At 41.5% G+C, this 14,488-nt stretch overlaps 1 protein-coding gene across 3 annotated transcripts in view; it reads right to left on the bottom strand.

Annotated features, from left to right (window-relative positions):
• Window positions 1-14,488, bottom strand: part of Ptpro (protein tyrosine phosphatase, receptor type, O) — a 212,336-nt gene that overhangs the window by 76,115 nt on the left and 121,733 nt on the right. For all 3 annotated transcript variants that reach the window (NM_011216.3, NM_001164401.1, XM_030255238.1), the window contains exons 3-7: window positions 11,385-11,543; window positions 10,363-10,515; window positions 7,873-8,346; window positions 5,790-5,951; window positions 2,157-2,353 (exon numbers count right to left, since the gene is read on the bottom strand). In NM_011216.3, coding sequence (NP_035346.3) covers window positions 2,157-2,353; window positions 5,790-5,951; window positions 7,873-8,346; window positions 10,363-10,515; window positions 11,385-11,543 — 1,145 coding nt within the window. The remainder of the gene's footprint in view (window positions 1-2,156; window positions 2,354-5,789; window positions 5,952-7,872; window positions 8,347-10,362; window positions 10,516-11,384; window positions 11,544-14,488) is intronic.

The following is a 14,488-nucleotide window of genomic DNA, read 5'->3' as shown; positions in this document are numbered from 1 at the left end:
AATATTACTTACAACTGCCTTCAGATTCCGTGTGTGGGATGCTACGAAACACACATGAATGTTTTGTTTATACTGGGGTTGAAGCCCTACACCGCTCATTATGTATACACAGATATACCAACCCTCCTGCCTCAGCTCCATGTCTGAAATCCTTCTGAGCCCAAGAATTTTAGGTAGGTGATTTTATCCTGTATTTGACTTGGAGCCATGTTTATTTTAGCGCTAGCAGTGAATGTTCTGTGTCTGTTTTTTATATGACACAGAGAGGACCATGCTTGTATACCAACTGAGCCAGTTACTCTACTTCTCTAGAAACTACAAAACAAAAGTGTATTTATTTATGCCTGTGAACACGACAGTGAGAAGAGGTCTGATGACCTCTCAGAGTGAGCGTCATCTGCATTTTCTAGATGCCAGACTTATTATGTGAATCCTAGGATCTGAACTCTGGTCTACATGATTGTACAGGCAGTGCTCTACACTGATGAGCCATCTCTCCAGCCTTCTTAAGACATTTTGAGTTTAGTTTTCCCATCTGAAACTTATGGGTAAGTGCATGAGTTGTGTGTGTGTGTGTGTTCGAGTGTGTGTGTGTGTGTGTGTGTGTGTGTGTGTGTTCGAGTGTGTGCGTGTGTGTGGTCTCGGGGCCATGGGTGCTGGAGGTTAAACCTGTGAAAATCCTCAGAAATTCTTGTGATGTCTGAGAAGACACCTGGAACGCTGGCCTGCTTCGTGTTCTCCTTTAAACATCAGCCTCTAGCCCATCCATAATCCTTAAGGGTTTAATGGTGCATTTCGGGGTAATGGTGTGAGAATCCAGTTAGAGAGCCCTTCTCTGGATCATTTATAATTTACAGTAGCTATAAGAACATTTTGTTTTGGGCTCCCAGGCAAAAGATACATAATCTGTTACATTCAAATGGACAAGAAGGAAATGTACCTAGGACTAGGACAGCTGCGTTCCAGGTCACTGTCTGTGAAGGAAATACGTTTCCCACCAGCTTAAAGTCAGTTAGGTTGGGTATCACCCGGGAAGGAAACTAATGAACTGAATAAGGAGCTGTGATTGCTAGTTAATCTGTTTAGCATATTTACTCTTTAATTTAATCGAGTCAAGGGGTAGATTCCGCCTCTATGAAGGACTTATCTCAGCGTTCTAAAGCCTTCGGTTCTCCAAAGCTCACGGCTCCTGAATCAATTTTAGCAATTTAAAATTTCTCACACACACACACACACACACACACACACACACACACACACACACACACACACACACACACACACACACACACACACACACACACACGCCTACCTCTAGGGAAGAAAAGTAAACCTAGAGTTCAGGGAACTAGAACAGGGCTCCAGCACCGATTGGCTATAGGTGTCCAGGCCTAGCCAATCACAGGACCGCTAATTTGCATATTCCCTGCCTGTTCCACGCCTCCTGGTGGTTGTCTAGTCCCATTTATCCTTCAAAATTTTTAGTTGAGATTGGTGAGGAGAAAATTGTTATAGTTCATATATATATTAAAATATATATTAAATATATATATATTTGTTTTTAAACTTGGTTTTTGAGTCCACATTACTTTTAAAGTTAAAATAAAAGCGGAAAAAAATGCGACAGCAAACCTCTATGAGAGCCTGAACTTGTCTATCTCATCCCTAGAGAAGTGTTTCTTGGACGGGTTTTGAGACTCCTTCCTCATAATCTATGTTAGGATAAAACCAGATCTCTCTTTGTGAACTCGGAAGCATGGTCTGTTGCTGGCTTGGGCTTCTGAAATATGGTGCAATCCTTCTATATGCATTTTTGGTTAATCTCACTAGACAACAGAACTGCTCTGCAAGAACATGATACCTCAAATTGACAGCGGGCTCCAGCATCTCTCTAAGCTCTTGACACACAGACACACAGAAGGCAACTGCTCTTGGGTAAGGAGCAGAAGCAATGGGTACGTGACCTCTAACAAAGGGAAAGAGAAGTGAAACTGACCAGCCACGCCCACTCATTTCCCATTTCTTGGGGTGGCTTTTGTTAATGCCACTCCCTAGTGTTTTAGGAGAACTCAGGAGATGTTTCTCTTTCCCATCACCACAGGCTGAATTTCAAGCGGCCTTCAGGGACTAGGTGTGTTTGTCCTCTGGCTTCTTACCTGGGTACAATACTGCTTCTCCAGCCGCTGGCTCTCCTTCTGTTTCTGGCAGGTCAAGGACACCACAGACACAATGGTGCTGTTGTAGTTCTCCTGAGAAGATGTCCACGACATCAAGGCGGTGGTTGAGCTTAAGACGTGGACACTCACATGCTGAGGTTTCTCGGTCAGTTCTTCAATCCACTCGCCTGTGGGGCCTGGGCATTGCAAGTTACAATCAATAGGATGTTGCATACCGAGCTAGTTGAGATAGAAGATGTAATTGTTGTTATGGTGTGTGTGTGTGTGTATGTGTATGTGTGTGTGTGTGTGTGTGTGCTCGCCCTTACAAACAGACTCAAAGGAAGATTTGCTTGCTCTGTCTACCCTCTGCCAACTGTAGCCCACTTCTCTTCTGGCCCAAGCAATAGTAGTGTCAGCAGCAGCAATAATAAAAACCAAACTCAATTTCAGTTGTCAGGTACATTGGAGAATATCCCAGTGAAATCTTCATCAAACAGAGGGTGTGACACTATGGCGTTTCATCAGTGTTTATAATTCCTTTGCTGGGAGGATCTTTCTAGAAATAATTGCTTTGAGATTCAATCAGTCCTTACCATAATCTTACAGAAACAAATTAAATTTCTGCCACAGCAGAAACTGAAGGACAGGCTAAGGCTGTATTGACCAAAGGACAGCCCGCTGTCTGGGTTCAAGAAGATGCTTAAGTCCTGGGTAATGTTTGCAGCATGTAGGAGTTTGTGTCATGATGTTCTCTGTGGAAGCACACATCTGGACTCTTTCAGATGGCCCTGGAATGTTCTCCCTCATATCTAGAATAAAAACCTTCTCCTCCTCCACCTTACCTAGGAGTACTGATGTCTGCCTTCTCACTCTCTCTCTCTCTCTCTCTCTCTCTCTCTCTCTCTCTCTCTCTCATTGATTTTGACTCCACTAAAGAGGATGGATGCACACTTGATGTAAATGGCTGTGAGTGAAAGTATTACTTCATATTACTATAAAAGTAATATGAAGACAGACATGCCCCTTACAATGAGGCTCTATCTCAAGTACTTATATACTTTAGTCTGCTCTTATCACAAGTCTATGAGAAAAGTACTAGTCTTAAATCTCAAGTTTAAATTAAGAAATTCAGGCAGGTAGGATGAGGAAATTTATGATTTACAAATGTGAAGTATGATTTTTAAGAATCCCTGCTTTGGGGGTTAGGAGTTGGATTTGAACAAAACATTTTATACACATGCATGAAATTCTCACACAATGGATTTTAAAACTCCATGATCTTAACCTTGTATATGGCTCCCTGGATGGAGCACTGTGGACCTTTGAAAAGTTTTGGCTTGAAATTTAGCCAGAGGTTCTTGTTTTCCCATATCAGAAGTGTAGCTTCCTGCAAGTAATTCATTGCTTCTGAAGTTCTACCATGTGTGTGAATGGACCATTTGGAACGTTAGAAGCAAAAGGAGCCTTGGTGGGCTAGGGATGTAATTCGATTGTTTGAATGTTTGTCTAGAATGTACAAAGCCCTGCATTTGATACCCAGCATCCCATAACCTGAATGGTGGTGCAGAGCTGTAATCCCAGCACTTGGCAGGTGAAGGTAAGGTGATCCTTATCTTCAAGATTCAAGATCCTCTTCAGCTACACTGTGTATTTAAGGTTAGCCTGAGTTAGCTACATGAAACCCTGGTTCAAGACTAAATACATGCATAGATAAGAAAAATAAAATAAACACAAAGTAAGAGATTTAATGCTTTAACTTAATAAGGAGATTGAAGCCCAGAGACTCAGTTACCCCACCCAATGTCATGGAGACTGTGAGTGTTTGGATTTGGTAGCTTAGCTGACCAACACTGTTATCGTTATGATATGGCCTCGAACAACCTTAAATTCAAGTCTTGGCCTTAACACACATGAGAGTAACAGATTCACTTCCTATAACTCAGAGCTTTTCATGGAAGAAGAATCTGTTGCAGAACATTTTATCACACTGTGAGCCCAGAGATTGTGTTATTTACTGAAACTGAAACAAAACAAAATAAAACAAAACTGTTTCTAGTTGCGGTGTGGATCAGCCCTTAGCATACACCTTTAATCCCAAACAACGAGAGTAAAGCTAGTTGGCAGAAGGAAGAAGCCATGTTTGAATGTGATGTCTAATTGAGTGGCAGACAAAGTGATGAACCAGAGAAAGATTTGACAGAATGGGATGTGCCCAAGTTTCACAAGAAGAGAGAGGAAAGGGAAGAAGGTACTGAGGGGCAGTGCAGAGAAAAAAAGAGGAAAGAGGTAGTTTTACAGGAGAGTTTTACAGAGACAGGTTGGAGAGAGAGAGAGAGAGAGAGAGAGAGAGAGAGAGAGAGAGAGAGAACAAACTAGACACAGGTGAAGACAGAAGGTGCTGCAGAATGAGGAGACAGAAGGTTAAAGCAGATTGCCAGGGTTAGTTAGAGGCCAAGCAGATCAATTCAGTCAGAGGCAGAGAGAGAAGCCAGATTGAATCAGTCATCTTGGAGAGGAGTTTGGGCCAGAATAGCTGGGTTGAACCAGCTAGCTAGAGCTCAGGAAGGACTAGGAGGGAGTGAACTTATTCAGTAGCAAGCCTCAGAGGCTGAAAACATTCTAGGCCTAAATAAGATTGGACAGAGGCTAGAAGCTTCCAGAACTAGGCCTAGGTTAGCAGATGGAGGCAGTAAGCCTCAAAGACAACAATTAGAACAGGAAACTAAAAGTTACTTTTACAAAAGGTATACATTACGTGGGCATATTTTTAATGTATTTAAGCTGCTAAGTGAACTGATCTCCTGTCTCTGCCTACCTACTTTTTGAGGGTTATTTGAAGTAAGGTATTATTTGCCCCTTAGGAAGGAGGAGACATATTATACAGATTATTGTTTTTGGACAGGTATCTTTAATCTGTGACTTTTCTTTGTGTTAATCTAAAGGCACACTTAATGTCTGATAAGCTAAGGAACCATTTTTTTTAACCTGAGGACTTCAAATAATCATAGCTTATCTAAAGAGGAAATAGATACACATTCTACATGCTGCTCTGCAAACCACACTTTAGTTGTACTGTGAAAGCTCTCAGAGAAGCTAGAAGCCTCCCCCAAACTCAGTTCTGGGAACTTGAGGACACTCTACCTTCTCCTGATGACTGCCCAGACACCCTGCAGGCTCGAGTCTGCTTGAAATCTTTGAGCCCTCTGCAAGTTCAATACTCTAATAAGATTTTCCCCCCACATAATCCCATAATGCTGAATTTTATTGCAGCCTCAAACAAAAATCCTATTTCCCCAGCTGTGTGTGTGCGCGTCCTCAGAGCCATGGTTATGCCTGGCGTGGAAGGTCAGTTTAATAAACATTCGGTTATCACAACAGTGGGGAAAAAAATCCGCTGGTTAACTTTCAGAGCAGATTTGCTTCCCGGAACATATATGCATCTCCTCTCAGGCATAATGGCCTCCCCTGACCTTGAGGAATCCCCAGGATCCGTGGGGACTGCTGAATAATTGACAACCAAGCCTCATTAATCTCACAGTTTCCTGTTGGAGCTCCCGAAGTGCAGGCCCAACCTCAGCAGGTTCACTGTTCTAGCTCCTGTAAGCGCACGACCATCCCTTGGCTACTCACTGATGTAGAAGCTGAGCGATTTTGCTGACTGGCTTTTCCGAGTCTCACAGGCCCCCGAGGAGCTAAAGGTTGTCACTGAGAGTTTGTATTTCCCAGGCTCCTTCAGTTCTGCAACGAATTCATGGGCTTCTTCATCCACTGTCAAATAGTCAGTAAAGTTCTCTGGATCAAAGGCAAAAGGCAAAAAATTAAAACGAGAACATACTTGGATTGACGCCCGGAAGGGCCCAGGGAGGGCAAACTGATGAGGTTTGTAAAATGTGTATCTATGATTGTCCTCCTTTCTTACATTCCAAGTTCAACCTTAACCTTTACGGCAAAGGCGCTATAAACAAGGAAATGCAACTCAAACTCATATTGTACTTATAAAACTAGAATATCAGACCTGAAATATAGTGTTCAACTCCATCACATGGAGGCCTGGTACGCTGCCCACACCCACCTCACTGAATCATGTACACAAGAGACTGTTAGGCGAGGGCAGCATCCACCGCCCTCCCTGGAAGAGAAGAAATAGCACTCATTAAATACCTCACAAGTTCCTTGTAACACTAAATTATTATTATTTTTTTAATATTGGCTTACTTCTAGTTTATAAGGTGTCTTGGTTTTATTTTTCTTCATCTATTTGCCCAAGCACCATTAAAGGTGATATTATTCTGCATCTGTCTCCTGATACATAGTATTTCATTTGAATCTGTTATTGCTTGACTTCAAAGGAGCACTGTATACTCAGAAAAAAAATGCACGATTTAATTGAACTTTCTTGAAAATAGGCAGTTAAAAAGTGTTCTGAGTTACAAGATATTTTGTTCTAGAGAGTAACCTGAGGAACTGGAAAAGATTAAAGGAGCGAATAAAATGATCAATAAAACAAAACAAAACAAAACAAAACAGACAACTCAGCCAAATGACGACTTTTGACTTAAATACCTAAAACGACAATTTCGATTTTGTGCAGTTTTAGAGTGTAGCTGATTATTATTATCTAGAAGTAGAGAATAAAGAAATATTTTGTCTCATTTCACTAAATAGGAGTTAACTCTCTTCCACAGTAAGCTGACATGATTCTAATTGCACACCATGAAATTAAGGCAGCCTTTCTAATTTCAGACTTGATGACTTGACAACCTTTGTCATCCTAATATGAGACAGGAGAATAGAAATGATGTAGCCCTTGTCAAGTCCCAGCAAACAAGAAACAACAAGAAAAGCTTGGTGATCAACAATGGAGCTGTGCTATGTCTGTCTTTTCACAAATGTATAGACTATAATAAATAAATATAATATATAACATAATGTAATATATAATGATAGAGAACTTGGGAGGCATATTGGCAATCACCTATACTCTCAGCACTTGGAGGTAAAGGTATGTCACAAGTTCAGGGTCATCCTCAGATACCTGTCAAATTCGAGAGCCTAAGCTACATCAGACCCTGTCTCAAAAACAGCACACACACACACACACACACACACACACACACACACACACACACTGACAGACACAAATATATTCTCATATATATATGCACATACACACACACATATAATTTCCAATGATAGTTAAGTGAATCAAAACTATATTGTGAATACTGTCTTCTGCATATTTTCCACTTACTATCAATTTCTCAGGGTAAATCGGATGGCATCAAGCTAGCTAAGGAATTCACACATCTAGAAGGAGTCACTTTGTAGAAAGACTTTCCCTCGAATGCTCCTCGATTTTGCATATAAACAAACAGCATTCCTTAAGGATATTCTGTAATGTGTTTTGATGGCCCTACTCTTTAGTTAAATATTTCTAAATATAAGGCTCCCCTTTAGAGGCCTGGGGTATGGAAAATGCTGGGTAGAGAAATGTGTAAAACTTGCAATGACTGCAACTTACAAATCATCCAAATTTGAAGATTCTGATCTAATCCATGTATTTCGGTTTTCTGCTCTCTCAGGCAACACCAAGCAGTCAATTAAAGTCTCCCTTTGAGAGTGTCTGTCAATCTTCCTCCCTGAGTTCAGGTCCGCCCCTCCTTCCCCGTGCTCCCCAGTTCCATGTTGCTCCTCCCAACTCCCAAGGCCTCACCTTCCCTCTCTATGAGGATATTGAAGCCATCAAAGGCTGTGGGCGGTTTGGGTGGTAACCAGCTCAGAGTCATCTGCACAGGGAAGGCAGAGAAAGGGTCGGCTGTGGGCTTCTCTGTCCTATCGAGTGTGGTCTCAGTGTCATAGTCTGCTGGCAGCGCACTGACAAAGTCCTCCTCGTTTTCAGGGGCCGCGGATGCACTGTCCCACCAGAAGGGCTGTGATGTGCTTTCATAGTCTGTGCTATTCGGGTCAGGCCAAGCGGAGGACACATTGCTGGGGGGAGAACCGGAGGACACATTGCTGGGGGGAGTCTCCGGAGTTTCTTCGGGGAAATGGAAGCGTCTGTCTCTTCCTATTGAATCTTGCGGTGGTTTGATGAACGAGTCCTCGGGGAAGCTCCCGCTCGGCTCCTCCCAGTTGTTCTTGTTCAAGTTGACAAAGCGAACAGAGATGTTTCGAGGTGGATATGGTGCTGTGGAAGAGAGAGTTTTCATTTCCCTGTAACTTTTAACTCATATTGAATATTTATTTACTCATGAGTCCAACACAATTATCAGGTGCATCTTAATTTGACTTCTTATAGACAGGAAAAAACCCTTTAATTTATTGTGAGTGTGAGTGAGTGCGTGCATGCATGTGTGTGTGTGTGTGTGTGTGTGTGTGTGTGTGTGTGTGCGCGAGTGTGTGTACCCACATGCCTCAGCATGTTATATATGGAGATCTGAAGATAACGTGAAACAGTTGGATCTGACCTTCTACCATGTGAGTCCTGGAGACCGAACTGGGGTGACTAGGCTTGGTGGTAAATACCTCCACCAGCTGAGCCATTTAGGCAGCCGTAGAGAAAGTATTAGGAGGAACAATTTCTAAGCCAACCATATCTAAGCTTCTAACATTTTGTATAGTATACATATATTTACTTCTATCTCTTAGCTTCTCACCAGTCACACTTCACGGGTAGTAACTTTTTATACTGTATGTGTTAATGTGGTAATTTAACTTCTTCTCACGTACAGTGATTCAAACATTCCTGGTCTTACCACAATCCCACATTAAGAAAATATGTGTCCCTATCCCTGGGTAGCTTAAAAATCATTTTCTAAAAACTTAAAAAAAAAGTTTATGGCTATCAGAACACACACTGTATGTGCTAAGGCTGGACCGGCACGGCTTACTACCAGGTGGCTCTTACAGATGCAGATTCTAGTCATGGAAGTATGAATTCATTTCCCATCTCTGAAATGAGAGGTATGAATACACAGGAACTATGGGTCATAGAAATGCATTTTCTCTGGAGATAGCAAGTCGTGAAGGCAGCCTGCACATTCTCTGCCTGAAGCAGCTCCTCAGAGAGCCTTCTCTGTGACCTTTGAGGAAAAAAAAATCCACCTCTGCGTCCCTTGTGCAGAGGTTGTCATGTGACATGGACCTCATTCTGCCTTCTGTGTTGCCTTTTGTGTAAGGTGACACCATTTCTGAGGACAGATTCCCTGTCTCATTGGTCTTTACTTTCTCGTCTTAGAGTTAGGACAACATCCAGGTTGGAAAGAGTGGTCACCAAGGTGTCCTTGCCAGAACAGAATATGAAAAGTGTACACAAAGTAGTCAGTGTTGACGCAAGGTGGATTAGTTATTTAGTGCTGAAATGAGTGGGAATCCTACACAGAATTCCAGACACAAAGGGTCACGGGGTGGTCTGAGCTCTGGTCGGGTTCATTCCTGTACTCCTCTACAGGGGACTCTGCAGCGTCATTGAACACATTAGGCACACTCAGCACTGGTTAAGCGATGGATACTTGGTAGTATGTATTCTTTGCATTCATTCCTCTAGCCATGAGTTGATACCATAATAGTTTTTCTGTTTCCTTTCTAGTAGTTTGAGAATTTCTGCAGTGTGTTTTGACCATCTCCACCACAACCCCCTCCTCTGCAACTTTTCCAAGCTCCATCGTCGCTTTCCATACTACTAATGCCAAAAGAATTAGTATTGAAAGTTTTACACATGCCAGACTCCTAGTGTTTTCTTTCAGTAGTTGATTATCTGTCCTAGGATGGCTGCTGTCTGCCTTTCCTCTACGTGGTCACTGGTCAAGGCATAGAATAAGCACTAGCTGCCAGATCTAGCTAAGTGGCTTGGTTACAACTTTTAAGGCTATCATCCACATTTTTATTTAAAAATAAGAACGAAGCTTACTTGCATTTATTTATTTTAGATTTTTCTTCTTGGGTATTTTGCTTAGGTATCTTTAATGTGGGTACAAAGTTTTTGGATACAAATTTTGTTTTGTTATAAAAATAAATTCTTCCTTAGCTATGTGGCTGAATGTTTCTGAGAACTATTAAGGAAAAATGTCTTAGAAGCATTAGACACGAATATATAACAACATAATATATATGGATATATATACACATATATGTATACATATCATATGCACAGCAATACAATTCAGTTACATTCTTATGACGTTTGAGTCTTCTGATGACTTACCTGTTCTGTGCTGTTTGGGTTCATGGCTCACACCACTGTACTCCACAAGGGTACTTTTATTAAAAGTTGCCTCCGATACCAGCTGGAAAGTGATGTTACTGTAACATAGTCCTGGTAGCCAGTGATTAAACACCGTTTTCCCCTTAAAGAAATCTGTGAAGGAGAAGATCAGTTACATTAAAATTAGGAGCTTCTTAATGTCACATACTTGGAGAAAGTCCCAGTTAAGTTTAAATATCCATGGAATAAGGTTTCCTTTAATGTCTGGCATACTCAATAGAAGAGAAGGCTAGAGAGAAAAATTCAAACCTGTGCCTTTAATAATGAAAAGTCTTTTTTCCTGTCAGCATTCCTAACAAGATTCACCGCAATTAAAATTAATTTCTATCTTATGAATGTTCTCTCTATGCAGGAATTATGGAGATTAGGTTTATTTAGCTCTTTATTAAGAGAAAAACTGAAGTATTTTTACCCCTTTATGACAAAAATACCCAGCAATTTTACAAGGAATGTTTTTTCTCTTGTGGAAAGTGTCTCATGTAAAATGTACATTGGTTTATGTGGTGCGTGCTCACGTAGGAACCCAAAATACCACCCTTAGTTTTTGAGAATAGTCTTGGACCCTTTCAGGGAAATGGGGTGAAAGTTGCCCACTTGCTATGGAAGCCTGGGGCGTTCCTGCTGGGAAGTGTTGTTAATGAGGTTGTTGCTGTATTGTCTTGACTCCATTTCCGGAAGCAGACATACTGCCTTTGGCAAGAATAACTCATACTTCAAACCAATTTGAGAATTTCTCATATTGCACGTATGGCTTGCAATTCTCAACTAATGAGCAGGATGTTCTATGACTGCTCATAAGAAGATTTCCTTGAATCAATAACTTTTTCTTAATGGCTCATTTGTAGGTAAAGTATTGGATTCCACGGTTAATTCTTGCTTAGAGTAAGCAAGAAGTTCATCCAGAGAAAAGTCTGAAAAAGAAAAAAAGCCATGATTTTCCCCGAACTCCTCTTCTTTCTCACCTTTGTACAGCATCGTCCTGAAGTCCCTCCCTTCCCAGTAGCTGATGTTCACTCTGCTGAACACATTGTATTTTTCCGGATAATGGATTTCAAACAGGACTCCTGTCTCAGGAGAAGGTTTATAGTCATAGATAGACACACTGGTTACAGGCAAGGGTTCTACCAAGGAAAGAGGGTGGGGGGAGAGAGAGGGGGGGGGTTGGGGAGGGAGAGGTTGGAAAGAGAGAGAGAGAGAGAGAGAAAGAGAGAGAGAGAGGAAGCCATCATTAATCCATGAATGTTACACTGATACAATCTTACCATCACATTTACAGTTATATTTAAATTCTGTGCACAATGAGCTTCCCAGGATTCATCCAGGAAGAGTTCGTCTTAGTGTTGGCAGTGCTTAACAGAGCACATTTGAGATGACACTGTCTGCTTTTCAATAGCTCTCGACTCGTCTTTCCATTCTTCACTTCCAACAGCTTTGGACATTAGAGAGCACAGATATTAATGTTTCAATTCAATAGATGAACATAATGCAAACCTGGAGTTTAGACTGCTTGTCGTATGCAGTTTTAGTAAACTTGTGGTAGCGTCTGTCTGTATCAGCAGATACTTCCTTGTCCTTGTGCCAACAACATTAGATTATCAGGAACAGACAGGTAACAGAAAGTATACTTGGCTCTAGGCAATGATAAATATTTATGAGCTCATTTGTTTCTTTCTGTGACTTTTGAAGTTTTTCGGTTATGGCTAAGAGAACCAACCACTCGGCATGATGCACATCATCACTTAGATCATGCTCGCCAAGACCCTTTGTCTACAGAAGCTTAAGAATAGTCTTCATTTGCTTGGTGTTAATTTATCATAAAACACTTGAAATACACATTTTTAAGAGCTCATGATTTTTATATGTCCTACAAACATCATTTTTGTGTAAATAAAGTTTCCTCACACTTCCAAAAGATAAATATTTTATTTAAATAATTTTATAATGAAAATATTATAAGAGCTGGAGAGCTCATAGCTCGTACTGCTCTTTCAGTGGACTGGAGTTCGATGCCCAGGGTGGCTTATAACCTGCAATCACATGCACGCACATACACACACACACACACACACACACACACACACGGGGGTGGGGTGGGGGGAGGGAGAGACAGAGACAGAAACAGAGAGAGATGACAGGCACTCATACACACACTCATAAACAAACATACAGACAGATTCACACAGAGACAGATCACACATACATAGAGAGAGAGAGTGAAACAAACATAGACAGACTCACACAGAGACAGGCTCACACACACACACACACACACACACACAAACACACACAAGCTGGAGGAAGATTTGTAAGGAATAAGAGTTCACAGCAGAAGAGGGAGTGGGGAACAAGAGGGTGATGGGGTGAAAACATAAAACTCATTATAGACGTGCTTAAAACCATCAACGAATCAAAACAAAAATACTGAACATAAAAGAAAAAGGGGAGCGATTAGAGCCAAAGCTGAAAGCACCCAGCAGCTACACTGTGTGGACTCCAGCGTGGCTGGCATCTGGATTCCAACCATCATAGGAATCCCACAACTCACCAAAATGGGAGATTTGAACATACCAAAGCCATTGTCAAACATTTAAACTCAATGTATGCATGTATGTATGCATGTATGTATGCATGTATGCATGCATGTATGCATGTATGTATGCATGTTTGTATGCATGTATGTATGAATGTATGTATGAATGTATGTATGAATGTATGCATGTATGCATGTATGTATGTATGTATATATGCATGCATGCATGTATGTATGTTTATGTTTCCTCCTCCTCTCCTTCTACTGTTAAGCCATTTAAACGTTAAAGTAAAAGCGTTCTAAACCCTGTTTACATGTGTGTGTCAGATAGATTCCTCCTAGTGTCACGACATGTGACTGACCTAAGCTAACTCTCAGCCCTATGCCTAGGTGTAGTCTATGTAAGGATAATTGATGGAAACCAAGAGCCCAGTCCAAAAAATATCTCACTACCTGTCTGGCCATATCCATATTTCTTTTAGTGTTGGAAATTACATCATGTGGCATACACTGAATCAAAATGTCCCATCCATGTTTCGTGGACTCGAGAGTCAGAGCCTGGTAATTCAGTCCTCCTTTCCCCTGCCGGCTCACTCATCTGCTGACGCCTTCGTGTCCAAGGTGTCAGGCTGGACTAAACAGGGAGCGGAGCTGGTGGACAAGGCAGGTCCCTTAGCACCGTTCTCCACCAATTGCTTCCCTACTCTTTGGAACTTTCATTTGTCCAAAGTAGTAAGGCAGATAGATCCAGGTATGGGTCACAGACCTGTGATCTCAGTAGTTGGTGTGTGGAGGCAGAAGGATCAGGAGTTTAAGGTCTTCATCTTCAGCTACATACATACATACAAGTTTGAGGTCAGCCTTGACTATGTAGAGTTGAATCTCCCCCATACATTTAACAAACCCAGGGCCGTCCTTCCTCCACTGGGATGGGAGATAAAATAGGACTTTAAAGTTGGAGTCTTTCTTTTCAGTTGTGTTTTGAAATTCTCCTCCATTTACATGTAGTCTATATTATTTCATGTTCACTATATAAATCACTTGCTATATAAATAATCTTATATTATAATATCATTCTATAGCTTTGTTTTGTCATTCAATATTATTTTGAGATTTGACTGGGTTGGTGCAAATACTCTTTAGAAACGTTGAGCATCTGTTTATAACTTTACAAATTATCCACTTTATTCTTTTAGTAGAGAGCTTGTCTTCAGTTCCTATAAATATAGCTTCAATAACCATAGGAGCTCTGCCCCTTTGTCTAAGAGAGGGATGGACATACCGTCAGGTGTATGAGATGTGGCCAGGGGGTTTCTATCTGGATTTTGCTGGGGAATGCCTAGGTGCCTATACGGGGCCTGCATAGGTACAAGCCAGATAGGATCCTGGCCCTGAGAAAGGGAAGTGGACAAAGTCCCACCCCCTAACAAGAGGCTATGTGCAAGTGACACCTGCTGGCAAGGGGAACTGTTTTTTCCAGGGAAGTGGAACTGTGCAATGCGATTATATCAGGGCAGGCCCCATATACAGAGATAA

The sequence above is a fragment of the Mus musculus genome, chromosome 6, assembly GCF_000001635.26.
Source record: "Mus musculus strain C57BL/6J chromosome 6, GRCm38.p6 C57BL/6J".
Lineage (NCBI taxonomy): Eukaryota > Metazoa > Chordata > Mammalia > Rodentia > Muridae > Mus > Mus musculus.
The sequence above is the reverse complement of the archived record's forward strand: the minus strand, read 5'-3'. Positions and strand labels throughout refer to the sequence as shown.